Here is a 17013-nt window from a genome sequence, read left to right on the forward strand (position 1 = left end):
CAACATTGTGAGCAGAGTTGTGGGACATGAACAAAAATGGTGTTTGGACCTATAAATGCTTCATAATCTTACACAAATCTCATTGATTATATATATATATATTTTTGTCAAGGTGTGTAATGACACTGTTATGACAAATTTTAACATACATGTAAAATTTCACTTTCATAAACATCCAGCTACTGTTTGAGCTACAGAACTCTTCAGCAAATAAAGGGCCAGTTTTACTAAACTTAGCAAATTAGCGTGAGCACAATTCCAAAACAGCACTCATGGGAGGGGACGTTTCTGTGGTGATTTACTAATGATGCACGAATTAAACACAGATGCAACATCTCATTTACATATCGACCAACATAATATACCAAGTGCAGCACAAATTAGTGTAGTCTCAAATAAAGAATAAATACATAAAGATCCCAGAGTACTCTATGTTGAAAAAAAAAATCAGCCAAAAAATGAAGGTTTGCTAGAAGTTTGGATAGATCTTGTATTACGTGACTTCTATAGTTGAGAGTTCCAAGTTGTCTTTCATTACCCAAAGAAAATAAAAAAATAACATGGCTTGGCAAACGATGTTCAGGTAAATGTGTTCTTCTAGCATTCAAAATAAACGAATAGGCTAGGTGTGTAGAAATCCCTTCTACCACGCACTCTCGGCATAGAGGAGAAACAATAATGTACAGTATGTGAAAAAAATTCATAACACTAAATACACAAAATAATGTTCTTTTTTAACAATGTCAAATGAATCCCTTTAAGACATGCTTTTTTGGGCCTTAAATAATGGCCCAAAGTAATTTGACGAACACAAATGTTAGTAAAAACAATCTTTAGTGAAACCTGACAGTCACATTTTAATGCCCAAAAGACTGTTTGTGCCGGCTCAAGCTGTTCGTTAAACTGGCCAAGTCTTTTGTTTACTTTATGCATTATCTTACAGCATGGTCAATATGAAATACTTTATTACATGCCACTTCAATCAGAAAATTTTAACTTTATTATTATTATTATTATTATTATTATTATTATTATTATTATTATTATTATTTTATATGCATGAATGTAAAAAGTATAATTTATACATTTATACATTATTTGACTTTAGGCTTTCTTAAACTTACTGGAAGAAATTTACTAAGTGATTTGTTTTAAATTTGATTTATTATTACATGCATAATAAAATATTTTAAATGCACAAATAAAAAAAAATACATATACAGACAACTGAATAAAACTAGTATAATAAATAAAATATGGATTAAATGTATGTGTACAAATAAATTCATATAAGTAAAGTTATGTTTAAAATGTAGATCAGATTTTCTATGAAATATTTAGATAAGAAGGTGAACTGCTGCTCCTCATTGGACTGCCATGTGCTGCTTGCACTGAACCCCCAGTTGCTGGATATAGCTGCCCACTTCTCCGGGTGTGTGTTCACTTCTCACTGCTGTGTGTGTGTGTGCTCTTGGATGGGTTAAATGCAGAGCACCAATTCTGAGTATGGGTTACCATACTTGGCAAATGTCATGACTTTCATTTCACTGATACATGATGTGCACAATTTAAAAGTGACAGTGAAGTGCAAACCACCCGATTTAATCATTAGCTCTAACAAATTATAACATATATGTTATTATTTATTATTGTTGGGATTTTGTGATAGTGGCTTTTTGGTCTCAAGCACGGTGTTTAAAACGCAAAGGATGGAGCTGACTATTTACATCAATGACAGACTGCCATCTTGTGGCAAGTATGATTATTATTTTGCCTCTATTGTCCTCACTTGCAAATCACTTAGGATAAAAGTGTCTGTTAAATGTACTGTAATGTAATGCAAATTCCCACCACAGTGTCATCTCCACCACATCACATCACACCATCATGTATAACAGCATTCTGTGATGGAAATGATGGTGACTGAACATTTGAGCATTTCTGAATATAAATATTAGCTGACATTTTATTCTCAATACACAAAATATAATATTTTCACATTTTTTAACAAACTGAAGCTTGGAAGTGATGCATAAAATATCCTGTTCAAAAGTGATGTTTATTTGAATTCCTTATTTATTTATTTATTTACAGACCACATGTGTCATATTTCAAATAAGCTCTTCACTGCACTGTTGTCTTCTTGGTAAGCAAATACGCTAACTTTCCAAACACGTATTCATTTTTTATTCATATTAAATATTTTCAATTCACAGCCCCTGGTCATTCTATGCCTCTGTTGTACTGTATGAAGCAGAGTAGTGTTAAAATAATATGAATATTATATACAATATTTAATTATTTTTGTAATTGAACTTTACTGAAATGAACTTTAACTTCCAATGCCAGAAGTCGGATTAAAGAGATATCATAACCCCATTTTGCTTACTTAGAAAAGATAAAGTCTGAGGATTTATTTAATCACAGACATTGTGCAAACTGTTATTTCCAAATATGAGTGATATTGTACAGTCTGGTTGCATCTGTAAATGTGCAATCTCAGTACAGAGCCAACCCAAACAGATCTGACCTTGAATGTCATTGCACTCTAATTGATTAGAAATATACCTTTAAATCATATTTATCTTTCCATTTATAGCTTTTCAGTGCTGTAGAATCCTTGGCAAATAAAGCATGCACATTTAATGCAACATTGGTGGATATAACCACTTTAGTCAGGCTCTCAGATGATACCTTCTTCAAATATGATACAGTTTTGACCCTTGAAGAGATCAGGTTTGATTTGAGAAATATATCCCTTGTGGAAAACAAGTAGCAATCACTGTAAAATGTTGTAACCTGCCAACTGTTCTCTTAAAAGAGCTATATTTCTACCTAATTTAACCCCTTACATTTTCGTTGGTATAAGTTTATGTACTGAGGTTGATTCAGTGGTGTTAAATAATATTTGAAAAATATTTTAGACTTAATTAAAGAGTAGTTTTAAAATGAGCACTTAAAAAAATCTTAAGTGCAAACAGAATGTAATATTTTTGGACACTCAACTGCATGTTGTTTATAACTAAACTAAGACTAATTTACAATTAAACTACATTTTTTGACTCGCTGAAAGACTTAAGCACATCAATGTAATGTAATGTAATTTTATATTCACTTTTGATTGTCTTTCAAATATGGTAAAATGTACTTCTGAATGTGCTGATGAGCATTAAACTAAAATATATTTTAATGCCATTTCTCATGTATTTAAATATTTGTTTTAATAAGGTTTAATTTTAAAATAAATTACTTTAAAGGTAAGACCAAATAACAGTTTCAGTATGATATTTTAAATGCAAATTTTTAATATTTTACTTAATTTTATTGTCAAAATCTAAATAAGTGTAGTTCTTTAAAGCATGGCAAATTACTATTTAAAACAATAATTTAAAATGTTCTGTGACATTACAAAATGCAATTTTATTTAAGTGTGTTCAAAACTGTTATATCGTTCTCTTAAAGGCTTTTCCTTTGTAATATGTTTATATTTGAGTATTAAATCCTATAATAGTTTTTAGCTTTTATTTAATACTTTTTTAAATGTGATCCTGCCATTTAGTCATTAGTCTTTTTTATATCACTATTTAGGTTTAATTCATTTTTATTTCAGTTTTAGTATCATTTAATACAATTAAGCACTTTTTTTTTTTCTCATTTAAAACAATGAACTCTTTCTTTCTTTCTACAAGGGATATGGTCTGATGTAATCACCAGTCACGCTGTGAAGAAATGAGGGGTGTTTTATCTCAAGGGGGTGCTTTAACTGAACTCAAGCACTAGCAGATCAGGCCACTGTGTTGCATAACTGTCCCACACAGCCCCTGTCAGACACGCTATAAAATGAGCCTCTTTCTGCAGATCTTGCACTGCTTCCAGGCTCCTTCTGCTACAGTACACCATCAAATCAAGAGACGCCGTCAGCCTGAAACCCACCTCGAGGAACCATGCAGTCTGCCGATGCCAAGCTCAGCCGGAGCTCCCTGCTGCTGGCCCTGAGGCGCTACAGCACAGCAGTGCACAATATGGAGCAGACCGTCCTGCTTCCCAGCCTCCTCAGAGACGTGCCGTACCACAACGATCCGGACTGTGAGGCTGCCGACCACAGCATGGACCTGTATGAGCACTATCTTCTGCTGAAAGCCATCAAGAACACGGTGGAGAGCGGCCTCGTCCCACATGACGAGGCCAAGAGTCACGCCGCCCTGCACAAAGGCCTGGAGCCCCTGCTGGAGGCCGAGCCTGAGACGCTCTTCCATTTCCATTTGCGAGGCCTGTTCACGGTCATGGCAACTCTCACAAAGAAGTCCCAGAACTTGACTGAGAAATATTTGGACATCATTGGCATCAGTCATTAGGATTCAGCACACCCCAAAAATCCATGTTGGGTTAGGTTGCAATTACCTGGAATGCTGTTTACGTCTTTGTCACTATGTGACATGCAATAACTTTAAAATTTAATTTCCATTACATTTGGCTGCTTGTACTATTAGCTTGCATTCTGTGTAATGATCGAAAGTGAACAATTCTAAATCACTTTGGAAATGACTGCTTAACTTCAAATAATAGGGTTTGCAGTGTAAGTTATGATTTGTTTTTTAATGGACACAATTTTGTAAATTATATACACAAGATAACTGAAATGCTTTTAAAGACTTTCACTTGATGCAATTGTACATAATGTGCACATCGTACATTGTAAAAGAAATTCACAAAATGTCATTAAAAATGACCAGAATATGTGTTAGTGAAATCATCGAGATTTAAGCCAATAATAAAAGGCAACTGTTGTAATATTGCCAAATTACTGTACAAACATAGTGCTATTTTGGTATTATTTATATAGTATAGATTTTATTAATATATTTTAAGTTGGTGCTTATTCTTATATTTTTAGTTTTCATTTTTTTTTTTTTTCTGCTTTTGTCATTTTAATATTACCATTTAAATATATTTTATTAATATATTTTAAGTTGGTGTTTATTCTTATATTTTTAGTTTTCATTTTATTTTTTTTCTGCTTTTGTCATTTTAATATTACAATTTAAATTAAAGTTTTTATTTCAGTTGTAGTTATTTCCAGTAAGTAATTTTAGTGCCACATCTTAAACTTATTTTAGTTAGCGGCCAAAGTAACATCTTTGGTTTTAATTGGTCTTTTTATTGCTTTTTGTGGGGGCCTGGTGTGTACAGGACAGAATCCTCAGGCTTCTATCAATGCTATCATTTATTTTATTTCAGCTTTATTTTAATGAATAAAAATGCTTTTTTTTTAATGCTTTTGTTTGTTAACAACAATAACCTTGATGTACGCAGACACACTATACATAATATAATTATATAGTTATAGTTGCATGTCCTTTAATAATATTACTTATATTGCTCCTTTCACTAAAATAATTCAGTTTTGAAATACAAATTTATGTCCAACAAGAAGATGAAATCTTCCTAAGTAAACTAAAGAGCAGCTGAATCTGTTACAAAAGTCCTGGTATTGCACATTATTGCACGAGAAGGGTATTGGTACAATATCCAAGCCAAAGTCTATCTGAAATCATTTATGACATGAAAGCACAGCCTCAAATGTCATGCTATCACAATGATTTGTATGGTCATTTCAAAGATACTAATGACCTTGTTTATGCATGTCTTTATATGTCAATATGCCAAACACACTTTAAAGAACATTAAAATGCATAATCGGTATCCTACATACACATATGTACAAGAATTTACATATATATATATATATATATATATATCTCTTCCATGGAATACAAATGAGACATTTTGAAGTTTTTCTTGCATTTTTTTTTTTTTGAGGATGGGCAATAAAAAATTAATATAATTATCAGCTGTTCTTAATCCTAGTCCCCGCTCTGCATATTTTGCACGTCTCTTTTGTTTAACACACCTGATTAGATAACCAGCTTGTTACAAGTTCCATGAATGAACTGTGTTCCGACTGACATGATCCCTACAAAGTGTTCACTGTTCTCTACTCCCTGCACACTGGAAATCGGCTGAAGTTTACTTCACTTAAAAACACAGATTTGTGCACTTTAATACCCTTTGAACAGAACATATATGCTTCTTTCAAACTGGAGAATATTCTGTGGTGTCCACTTCGCAGGGCACTTATGGTCGAATCGAACAAACCCCTGAAGCAGTAAGAGAAACATTCAAAATGTGCAGAGTGGGGGGTCACGAAGACCAGGATTAAGAACCGCTGATTATTATAAGTAATTAAAACAATCTGGTAACGTAACAACTAATTATGCAATGAAAAAAAAAAAACATCTTTTTTTTCAGACAGTTTAATGACATTGAGGACACAACTTAATAAATCAATAAATCAGTAAAGTCTGTTCAACCAGATTTGCAACAATAGTCTTCACATTCCTCATCCTCTCAACGAATTGGATGAAAAGGCTCCACGATTTCAGCAAATGTCTTCGGTGCTGGTTTGAGAAAGTGAAATAAAAACGTTGAAAGATTGACAGTATTATGGCAACAACATACACAATTTAAATACAGAGAAAACCTCAAGACATAAAGTAACACGCACTGTTACCTTTCTCTGGAAATTGCTCAGGATGCAGCCGGATGTACTCATTCATGTCCCTGTCCAATGTGGCATATTTATAATTCTCAAACTTTGTGAGATGATAGCCGATGAACCATCCAACGGTTATGAACAGCGCTTGGCGGTGAACACCTGTTTAATAAAACAAACAAACATTAAAAACAAACGAAAAAAATTCCAATTATTTTGATTTTTACTGGGCATCACATTTGTAGTTTTTTTTTTTTTTTTTTTTTTTATGTACACGTATTACAACTGGTTTGACTTCTGCATTAATCTTACACAACATCTTGTCAGTTATGTGAGTTAGATACAATAGTGCTAAAATGCTAGTGATATGCAGTCACTAGCAATATTATTGGCTTAAGTGATAAGAAGGAGTGCAATAGCAATGCCACTGCTCTCGATAATAAAATGTAGTGACCATGTAAATATCAAGAATATGGTATTCATTCAGCACCATATATATGTTGCCATCACAGTTGATGTGTGTTAGGGCTGCAAGTAACGTTAAACTCAACTAGGAACGCATTATTTCGTTGTTATTATGCAATTAACGACAATGTCTTATTGTTAGAGGTTTAGTTCATAATAAATGCATTGCTGTAGCAGTGTCCTCACCGGCTTTGAGCGCAGGCCTGCGGTTTAAACTGTTGTGCAGCATCGCGGTCGCCCAGCCGCACAGACCGAACCACACTGAATTTCTGTTGACGATCCCCGGAGGAGGCAAAACTTTCGCCTCGTCTGGCAGAAGACCCATTGTGAGAAATAACAGGCTCTTCTAAAGTCAGAAGCCTTTTGACACTCAACTTTTCATTTCACCTCCTAGAGGAAATCAAGGGCAATGTTTAGGCGGAAATGAAAATCGGTCCGGTGAGAAACACGTGGTGGATTTACAAGTGTTCCGGAGAGAAATTCAAGGTTTTATTGGTTTCTACTGGTCTTTTATACTAACTATCATATATATATATATATATATATATATATATATATATATATATATATATATATATATATATATATATATATATATATATATATATATATATATATATATATATATATATATATATATATATATATCACCTGGACAATATATTTTAACAATATGCCAAATATATGTTGTAAACGGTGATTCGGGGGCAAGAAAATGCATTTTTAATCTTATAGTAGTCTAGTTTTAGGCCAAATGTGAATGTGGAATAGCCCACTAGAGATCAAAACAAAATTTATATTAATAATGTGTCATTATTTTATATATTGTAATGTATTTTATGTATTTTTAAAACATTGTAAAGTATGTTCTTTGCTGATTTTTTTCAGTCCTTTCCATAGTTATATGTTCACACGTACACAGCAAATATTTTCTTTCTTCAAGATAATAACAAAATAAAAATAAATATTTATTTAATTTAAATATATTTATTTTAAAAATACTAGCAAATAATTCTTTTAGCAAATATGTAATTTGTAGCAATATTTTGAAGTTGAATACAAACAGAAAGATTAAACTCTGATACCTACAGTAACTTATCATGACTCTCAGCCAACCGCCCCCCACCCCCTGTTTTGCCATTTCCACTGGTGAACGTTGAACTACAAATCCCAGAATGCAGCTGTGATGTTTTCCGGACTCGGCTTCCAGTGGGAAAGCAGCATGACGTCATTGTCAAAAAACCGAGAAACTCTGCGATCATTGTGCAACACTGGAGCTGAAAATCTGCCGAGGTTGCTGTTGGCGTTGCACCATTGCTATTATCGTTTAGATTAAAAGCCTGAAGAAAAGACTGAATGCGTTCGGAATAATAGAAGCAGTGGGGTGAATCCCCAGTGTTTGGTAAGTGTGAAGATGATTTAATGTGACCTTTAATGTGTAGAGCATCCTGCTAGCTAATGGAAGAACATGCCTGCAGGTTTTATTGCTTTATAAAATAAAATGTGCAATTCTCACTAATTATAAAGGATAAAGGGTCTAAATATTAAGGAAGTGTATTAGGCCACATCTAAGTCTTTTGTTGTGCTCAGTGATATTGCATATCAAATTTCAGTTTTCTGCTTAGAGAGATTGCATGGCAGGTTCTTTTTTATCATCCATAACCGTTACCCAGTTGGGATCAGTATATAAAGTATATTTTATGTACATTTAATTAATAATGCATGAATTGTGTCTAAAAGTATTAAATATAATTTTGGCTGAGCACATACGCATTAATTAGTAATAATTACAAAATTAATGTAAGATAAAGTATTTTTGCAGTGGTGGTGAAGTCATTTCTTTAATCAAAAATGTATTTGTAAAGGGGGTTTGTTTATGCTCAACTTACAGTTTTCAGTTGTATTAGTTCATAACAAAAACAATAATAATACAATGAATAATGCATTTTCATAGTATTTATTTTTATATTAATTTTGTACAAAATGAATGTGAGATAGCTTTTTGTGTAATGGTTGAATGTTTATTCATGCAGCAAATTAAGTTAACTTTTTATTTAAATCATTTTTAAAGGAGGCCTGTTTACGCTCAACCAACGTACACACTTTCAATTGTATTTCTTTTAAATGTCTAATGCTTTCATCCACCACAGTTCTTCTTAACGAGCTATTGAAAGTGTGTTTGCATGTGTGTCGACAGGCCTCTGAGAGTTGTTCTTTATTCCTTGCGTCTTTATTGCGGTCCTCTCAGCATCCTGCCATAGGCCTTGGCAACAGCAGCATTTGAGCACATGCATAGCAGCTTCTCCTATAGCAACACTTCAGAAACAAACACTGCTAATGTGTGTAGTGAAATACAGAGGCACTGTTGATCTAATAAATTAAAGAATGGACAGCTTAAAAAAAGGTCCCTAGAGACATCGGGCGTAGTTTATTCCCTCGTTTGTTCTCGGTAAGACATCACTGGTGTCATTAAAATGTTTGTTCTGTAAGGGCTGCTGCGGCTCTTTCACTTCAAACAGAGTTTTATCAGAGGGATGTTGCTCTGCCATCTGAAGTTTGCATTGCAGTTCTTAACACCCACATATTATCCACATGTCTTTCTCTCTCTCTTTCTCTTTCTCTTTCATTCATGTTCCCTCAGCTGAGAATGAGCATGGAGGATTATGACTACTTATTCAAAATTGTGCTGATAGGAAATGCAGGAGTGGGCAAAACCTGCCTCGTCCGACGCTTCACTCAGGTGTGTGGAAGAACTCATTGCATTATCTTGGCTATAACAAAACAACACTAGAGGTTTGCAATGTGTAAGAGTCTTTATAAAATATGCAGTCCCTAATTTTATAATAATAGTTGCATTTAAAAAAACTTATTGCGTTTCTAGGGGCTCTTCCCTCCGGGACAAGGTGCCACCATTGGAGTTGATTTCATGATCAAAACTGTGGAAATAAAAGGAGTGAAGGTGAAGGTGGGTAGCCTCTAGTTTTTATATAATTTTGAGGTAAATGTATGGGAATTTTAATGGAATATAATGGTTATTGCTTATGCATGCATGAATTAATAAACATAAAAGATAGTGACTAGTGACTTATTTATTTTTTAGTCTATATATTGTAATCAATTATTTATTTAATCTTTCTTATGTTTCTTATTGACTTTTGGTTATGCTCTTGATTTCTTTTTTGTCATACCCTGTGATGCAGCCTTTGGTTTGCAGAAGAGGGCTATGTAAATAAATAATAATGAAATATTGTTGTTACTTTTATTTTCATAGCTCCAAAACCAAGGGCGCTTCACTATGTAATAAAAGGAAATAATAATACCTTTTTTATTAATTTTTTATAATAATAATACTAATAATAATCTGTTGGCTGTTGTGTTGTGTTGTGGCTAGAGGTGACACAAGAAGGAGTCTTCTAACATGGCTAAATAAAATGTAAAAATACTGTTGAATGAACTTGAATTTGCTTTAAATATATATTAAATATATGTATAAGCTGCACCGAACTAATCACAGGGGTTCAGAATCACATTGTATAAGTCACATTATAATATTACATTCTGAATTAATTTAAAAGTATTAGGAACTAAAACAAAACATTATAAACACTGTAAATGTCTTTCAGTTTCCCTCAGTCCACAAAAATTCTTCAGAATGGAAGAGGAATGAAACAGAAATTGTGGCATTCATTAAAAACACATTTTATACATTTTTTATAAGTGCCAAATTTTAAATACTTAATTAACAGGGAAACCAAAACAATCGAGATGTTGGAAATGCAATATACAAATAAACATACTTTTAGAAGTGTACGCCTGTTTTGTGTGCTTGATGTCAAGTGCATTATAAGTCTGTTGGAAAGATCAGTCACATAATTCTTTAGATGATAAAAAATGCTATTTATATTTAAATTAGCACCTGATATATCTGTTTATATATTTAAAATATAAATAATGTGACTAATCTTGGCCTTGAAATGTATCAAACATCAGTTTAGAGTAGACCACTCACTGATTAAGCCCTTGTATTTGAGTCTGTGTACCTTTAAGCATTTTTCCGCATTTCAGTGCACTTGCTGCTAATGAAACAGAGACAGAAAGCTGTAGTTTGTGTTGGGTTCTGCTAGAAGTAGTGAGTGACTTCACTGATTATTTGATCTGCTCATTCCCACAGCTCCAGATCTGGGACACGGCCGGGCAGGAGCGGTTCCGCTCAATTACCCAGAGTTACTACCGCAGTGCCAACGCTCTCATCCTGACCTATGACATCACCTGTGAAGATTCCTTCCGGTGCCTTCCGGAGTGGCTGAGGGAGATCGAGCAGTATGCCAACAACCAAGTGGTGACAATCTTAGTAGGTGAGTATTCAAGTTTTAATTGAACCATTTTAAAATTATAAAACAAATCATATATCTATTTGATGTTCTTTTTTTTTTTTGCTACAGTATATAGAGTGATATATAAATATCAAAATCAATGAAATATTGTCCTCTGTCGGTGGAGGTCATGTTTCCTTTAAAAATTTAAAGATTAACTGCACCACACAGTAGACCACAAACTTATGTTTGTACCAATTGTTCAGTACAGGAGCATATATGAGTTCATTATGCTTATTGTAATGTTTATTGATGCAGCTACAAACAACTTAATATCTGTCTGTCTGTCTGCACTTGAAATAAAACTTTACATACATCTTGGAGAATCTGCAAAATGCTATTTCACCAAAATAAGAGGGATCATACAAAAAATGCATGTTATTGTTTATTTAGTACTGACCTGAATAAGAGATTTTAAATAAAAGATGTTTGCATATAGTCCAAAAGAAAAATAATAGTTCAAAAGGTTTGTTTTTCCTTCTGGAGCATCAGTAAGCTTTTGAACTTCAGAGGGAAAAACAATGCATTAAGAACTGGGGGAGGGGATCGCAACTTTTTGAATTTGAAGATCAGGGTAAATGTAACTTTTCTTCTACTGGGAAACATGTAAATATCTACTGTAATGTATGAAGGCGGTACTAAATGAAAAAAATTCGATATTTAGGCAAAATAAGACAAATTTACACATCTTCATTGTAGAGCTGGGCAATATATCTAACGATATGATCATGCGCAATTGGTCAGTAAATCTGGTTCCATGATTAGCGCTAAATCGCCATTACCTGGTTTCAAATGGAGCGGCATTTATTAGACAGAGCGTAGATCACTGACAAGCTACGCAATATCGTGTTCATTATTGCCTTCGATGAATACGCAATATGAATGCGATATTGCGTAGTTTGTCAGTGATCTACGGCTCTGTCTATTAAATGCTCCATTTGAAAGCAGGTGATGGCGATTTAGCGCTAATCACGGAACCAGTTTTACTAACTAGATACGCATGATCATATCGTTAGATATATCGCCCGGCTATACTTTAATAAGTTTTCACCCCATATAGAGACTCATATCTTATCAAGGTCAGTATCCATCTATCCATCCATCCATTGGTTGGTCAAAATGCGCTCTCTTAACCAATGCAGGAAATTGTCTATCAACATTAGTTTAATATGTTTTTGGATCTGTTTGTCATTGAACAAACAGACTGGCTTACGTTAGACTATCTTCCTGTCACCAGGTACTTAATGTCCTTGTAACCAGAGCATTTGAGCCCTGTTCACTGCTGTTCCCGGTTCATTTAAGGGTGCAATTGATGCAATATTTCAAATTGTCCTCTGATGTCCCCAGAGTGTGTATATGAAGTTTTATCTCAAAATACACAACAGATAATTTTGTATAGCATGTTGAAATTGCCACTTTTAGGGTATGAGCTAAAACGCGCTGTTATTTGTGTTTGTCCCTTTTAAATGAAAATGAGCTGCTGCTCCCGTCTTGCTTTTCAGATTAGTGCGGAGCAGTCAGTGTTGCCTAGTTTGTGGTTTTCCGACGGGTTTAAGCGACCCAATAACCTGATATTTAGTGCATAAAATGCCAACTTTACCAGGAGAATCCCACCAAAAATTTGTATTTTACCCCACTGGAATGCGATTTTTACTAGGAGATCCACCTCATGGCTCAAAACATGGCAACCCTGGCGAAGTTTACTGAGAAACCTGGAACTGCTATAGTGTGGAGAGACTGTTTATGAATTATTGGGATTATAAAACAATGAGTGGGTGGATTTTTACCATTATAGGCTGGTTGTTTTCACACACTGTGGCCACACTGTGTTCAAACATCTTATAAAAATGATTTTTGCATTCTACGACACCTTTAATGTCCTTCTAACCAGAGCATTTGAGCCCTATTCACTGCTGTTGTTTTTTGCAGGGAATAAGATAGACCTGGCCGATAAGCGAGAAGTCCATCGGCAGCGAGCAGAGGAGTTTGCAGAGGCGCAGAGCATGCTTTATCTGGAGACCTCTGCCAAAGAATCGGACAACGTGGAGAAGCTCTTTCTGGATCTGGCCTGCGAACTGATCCGCGAGGCCAAGCAAAACACGTTGGACAACAACGACTCCACTCCCATGCCTGGAGAAGGGAAAAACATCAGTTACTTGAGTTGCTGCAGCATAAACCAGTAGACTTGGCCACTGTGTGTGGATGAGGGGCAACATGGATTGCATACAAAGTGGTTGTATTGTTAGTAACCACTACGTAGTTGCAGTGGTTACTGTTTTCCACTGTTGTTAAGGTCTATTTCTTTTACCCTTCAAAAATGCCTGGGTATTTTAAAACATTCTGTAAAAACATGATATCAAAACGATGCTGCTTTTAAAGGTGGGTCTAAAGCTTAGAGATGCTTTTGGCCAGAAAAAAGGGCCCTGTTATACAAAAATGCTTGATGATAGGTCAGACAATGAGATTTTCTATACTTCTGTACAATGCAACAGTTGGGCTTTCCCTGCTGACTTGAGAGTCAGTGTATTTGTCATATTAGAAATTTGGAAAATAATTGAGAATACAGATTTTCATCGGCAGTCTCACTCACTTGAAGGACTAGTTCTTCTACAATAAGCATTCTGTCATCACTTACTTACCTTCATGTTGTTCCAAACCCATATGACTGACTGAAGACACTTTTAGGGTATGTGCTAAAACACGTTCATGAAGCTATTTTCCAACTGATAGTATACAGTGTGCAAAGCAGTCCATATATGACTTGTGTGTTATATTCCAAGTCTTCTGAAGCCATATGATGCTTACGGGTTTGGAATGACATTAGGCTGAGTAAATAATGATAGAGTTATTATTTTAGGATGAACTGCTCCTTTAAGATCCATTGCCACAAAATTGGTGTGTTGGTGTGCACATTTATTATTCGCACAAAATGCACTTCTTGATTGCTTGCGAGATTGTTTGAGGTTACTTATGCATGAGTTTTTGTTTTTGTTTTTGTTTTAAACGAATAAGCCAATAATGCAAACAGACAGCAAGCTCCCTTATATAATCTGTGGCAGGAAGATGTAAAACCACCATCTTAAATCCTCATTTGTCAGGTATTTAGTTTATAAGAATATAAACTCCCCTTACTGCTTGCATGGTAGTTTGGTTGTTAATACTCAATGAAGGCCATGTCATTTTGAGAAGTCATAGCCAAAACCCAATGTGCCTCAGCCATCTGAATCCTGTCGTCATACATTACATAGCCCTGGGGAATCTCATGGAGCACATGTTTGGGTCATATTTAACCCAAAAATATCACTTTAACCTGGTTGATATATTAGTTTGGATGTTTTAATTTAGTTTATTTCAAGTAGAAATCTCAGTAGATTCTCAGTACTGCAAAAAATAATACTGCCCTGACACAAATATATTTTTTAAGATTTTTATTATAACACAAACTCCCAAAATGTATACATAGTTTGCAGTATGTGTGTTTTTATTGTACTAATTATAGGAATTCATTTTTTTTTGCATTACAGTAATAAGAACAGAAAGGAAGAATTTCCTTAAGTAACTGCAAACAAATTGAATTGAATTTTTTTTTTTTTTTTTGGGTGAAATACACTACCAATCAAAAGTTTTGGATCAGTATGATTTTCTTAAAAAAAAAAAAAAATATTCAGCAAGGATGCATTAAATTAATGACATGCATTTATGTTATAAATGACGTTATAAATTATATTTCAAATAAATGCTGTTCTTATAAACTTTTTTTTTTTAACTAAAGAATCCCACCAAAAAAACGCACTTTCCACAAAAATATTAAGCAACTGTTTTCATTAACAATAATTAGAAGTTTTTCTTGAGCACGGAATCTGCATCTTAAAATAGTTTCTAAAGCATATGTTACACTGAAGAATGGAGTAATGATAGTTAAAATATATATTGTAATAATATTTCACAATATCAATGTTTTAACTGTTATTTGATCAAATACATTCAATCTAGGGAGAGATTTATTCTCAAAACTTAAATAAAAATAAAAAATTCTCCGACCACACACTTTTGATTGGTAGTGTATGGCTTGTTCTTGGCAGGTTTCATGAGATCATCCAGTCTAGATTTTTCAGATTACAATTTTAGCTGGCTAAGGTCTAGATATCGTCCTTTAATGTCTTTTCTTACGTTACGTTGAAAAGTAAACAGAATGGACTCAATGTTTTAATGCACTGTCTAAAATGCTTGCTTCATTCCATAATGGTAGGTGTTTTTTTTTTTTTTTTTTTCTCAAGGATTGCTCCAATACCCATTTGGAGATATTCTGTCCTTTTACACATTTTTACATATTACCAGAACTGAAATATACCAGGATGCTTTGCTGTTAATTTAGTCCAGCTTTGGTATTGTAATAATAACCATAGCGATGTTTAAAGCTTTTGGCACTTGAGAGGCTGAGAGAACAGTGTGCGAGTAGTTTATGTGTGAATGAGATGTATTTCATAGATGTTTCAGTGAGTTCTTGCACAAATGGTCTTTGTGTTCCAATGCATCATATTGAGGAGTTGAAGATGGATTTGTGTAATGGTGTGATACAGTGTGATTCTGGTTTTCGGTTGGCCTTTGTCTGTTCTGGAACTGTGTTGTGCATTTTAATGACTTTTAAACAGTTGGAACTTGTACCTCCAACCTTGGCTGTGCTGTAAGGTTTTTTGCACCTGTGTCATTACAATGGAACTGTGAATCTCCTCTTTTATAGACTTTCAGTATTTTACTCGCTGCTACAGAGCTTTTTCTTTTTTTGTTCTTTTACAAAACTGGTTTAGATGCCATGTGCTTGATTCAGTGATTTTGTTTAGACTGATTTATTTTCATAATTTTTTTTCTTGACAAAAAGTATTCACTAAAACACTAAACATTGTTTAAGTTCAGGACCAATTGTTTCAGCTTTTTTGGTTGCCCATGCCAGTTATTTTGCAGTTTTTTCCTTATATTTACACATAGCTGCTTATATGATATTAAGCTTTTCTATTAACATTTTATTTTAAAGCGATAACCTTTTCTAGTTTTGTATAAACTGTTTTCTTTCTATGTTACATGACGTGCCATGCACAGTATTTTCTCTGTCAGGTATTTTTGTCTAGCATTCTTTTACAGATATATGCCATACTGTAATGTGTTGCATTGTGTACCAGTAAGACTCTAGAATTATTTATTTTCGATGTTAAATGCCCTAATTTTCAGTATCGTATATGTACTACTAAGTGCTTACTTTTTCTGTTATTATGACCATTTCATTATGTAAAGTACAATTTTCATCAAAGAGTAACAGTCTTTTGTCTAGTGAAGATGAAATGCCATTCTTTAAACCCACAAGATCTGTATCCAAAGTAGATAACCGTACATTTATTGTTTTAGTGTGTGCTTTCAATATATAAGTTGTGATGCATTATGTGTAATTCATTTACATAAAGAGACAAACCCCATGATTGCAGCAATTCAAAGCTGATTTCTTTGGTAGAACTGTGTTTGAAGTCTCAGCATATAGACTGCAAAGTAATAATTTTTTATTTATTTTTTTCAAAATAAACAAGGTCATGACACAAACTATATTGTAGGAGATATAAATAAATTATTTAA

At 33.8% G+C, this 17013-nt stretch overlaps 3 protein-coding genes across 4 annotated transcripts; 2 read left to right on the forward strand and 1 right to left on the reverse strand.

The window, feature by feature from the left end:
- The first annotated feature begins 3816 nt into the window (after positions 1–3816).
- Positions 3817–4813, forward strand: LOC127972085 (mid1-interacting protein 1-B-like). Its single transcript, XM_052575363.1, has one exon. It carries the CDS (start codon positions 3945–3947, stop codon positions 4353–4355), a length of 411 nt encoding a protein of 136 aa, XP_052431323.1. The 5' UTR covers positions 3817–3944; the 3' UTR covers positions 4356–4813.
- Positions 4814–5330: 517 nt separating this feature from the next.
- Positions 5331–7447, reverse strand: LOC127972086 (NADH dehydrogenase [ubiquinone] 1 subunit C2-like). Its single transcript, XM_052575364.1, has 3 exons — positions 7205–7447; positions 6572–6715; positions 5331–6458 (listed from the first exon to the last, which is right to left on the reverse strand). Exons 1-3 carry the CDS (start codon positions 7341–7343, stop codon positions 6409–6411), a joined length of 333 nt encoding a protein of 110 aa, XP_052431324.1. The 5' UTR covers positions 7344–7447; the 3' UTR covers positions 5331–6408.
- A 799-nt stretch (positions 7448–8246) lies between these two features.
- On the forward strand, positions 8247–16867 carry LOC127972106 (ras-related protein Rab-30). 2 transcript variants are annotated; one of them, XM_052575408.1, is made up of 5 exons: positions 8247–8420; positions 9660–9758; positions 9900–9983; positions 11190–11373; positions 13321–16867. In XM_052575408.1, the coding sequence occupies exons 2-5, from the start codon at positions 9666–9668 to the stop codon at positions 13572–13574; spliced, it is 615 nt and encodes a 204-aa protein (XP_052431368.1). In that variant the 5' UTR covers positions 8247–8420; positions 9660–9665; the 3' UTR covers positions 13575–16867. The 2 variants fall into 2 exon arrangements, with proteins under 2 accessions (XP_052431368.1, XP_052431367.1); XM_052575407.1 differs by lacking the exon at positions 8247–8420 and having other exon boundaries at positions 9648–9758.
- The last annotated feature ends 146 nt before the right edge of the window (positions 16868–17013 follow it).

This window comes from Carassius gibelio, chromosome B15 (assembly GCF_023724105.1).
Source record: "Carassius gibelio isolate Cgi1373 ecotype wild population from Czech Republic chromosome B15, carGib1.2-hapl.c, whole genome shotgun sequence".
In the NCBI taxonomy this organism is placed as follows: domain Eukaryota; kingdom Metazoa; phylum Chordata; class Actinopteri; order Cypriniformes; family Cyprinidae; genus Carassius; species Carassius gibelio.

What these genes read in the sequence shown, in the direction of transcription:
- LOC127972085 (XM_052575363.1), top strand. Translation starts at nt 3,945, where the DNA reads ATGCAGTCTGCCGATGCCAAGCTCAGCCGGAGCTCCCTGCTGCTGGCC.
- LOC127972106 (XM_052575407.1), top strand. Translation starts at nt 9,648, where the DNA reads ATGTTCCCTCAGCTGAGAATGAGCATGGAGGATTATGACTACTTATTC. An exon ending in TCGTCCGACGCTTCACTCAG is followed by an intron (nt 9,759 to 9,899) that starts GTGTGTGGAAGA and finishes TTGCGTTTCTAG; the next exon opens with GGGCTCTTCCCTCCGGGACA. An exon ending in AGTGGTGACAATCTTAGTAG is followed by an intron (nt 11,374 to 13,320) that starts GTGAGTATTCAA and finishes TGTTTTTTGCAG; the next exon opens with GGAATAAGATAGACCTGGCC.
- LOC127972086 (XM_052575364.1), bottom strand. Translation starts at nt 7,343, where the DNA reads ATGGGTCTTCTGCCAGACGAGGCGAAAGTTTTGCCTCCTCCGGGGATC. An exon ending in CAGGCCTGCGCTCAAAGCCG is followed by an intron (nt 6,716 to 7,204) that starts GTGAGGACACTG and finishes TTTATTAAACAG; the next exon opens with GTGTTCACCGCCAAGCGCTG. An exon ending in TGAGCAATTTCCAGAGAAAG is followed by an intron (nt 6,459 to 6,571) that starts GTAACAGTGCGT and finishes TTCTCAAACCAG; the next exon opens with CACCGAAGACATTTGCTGAA.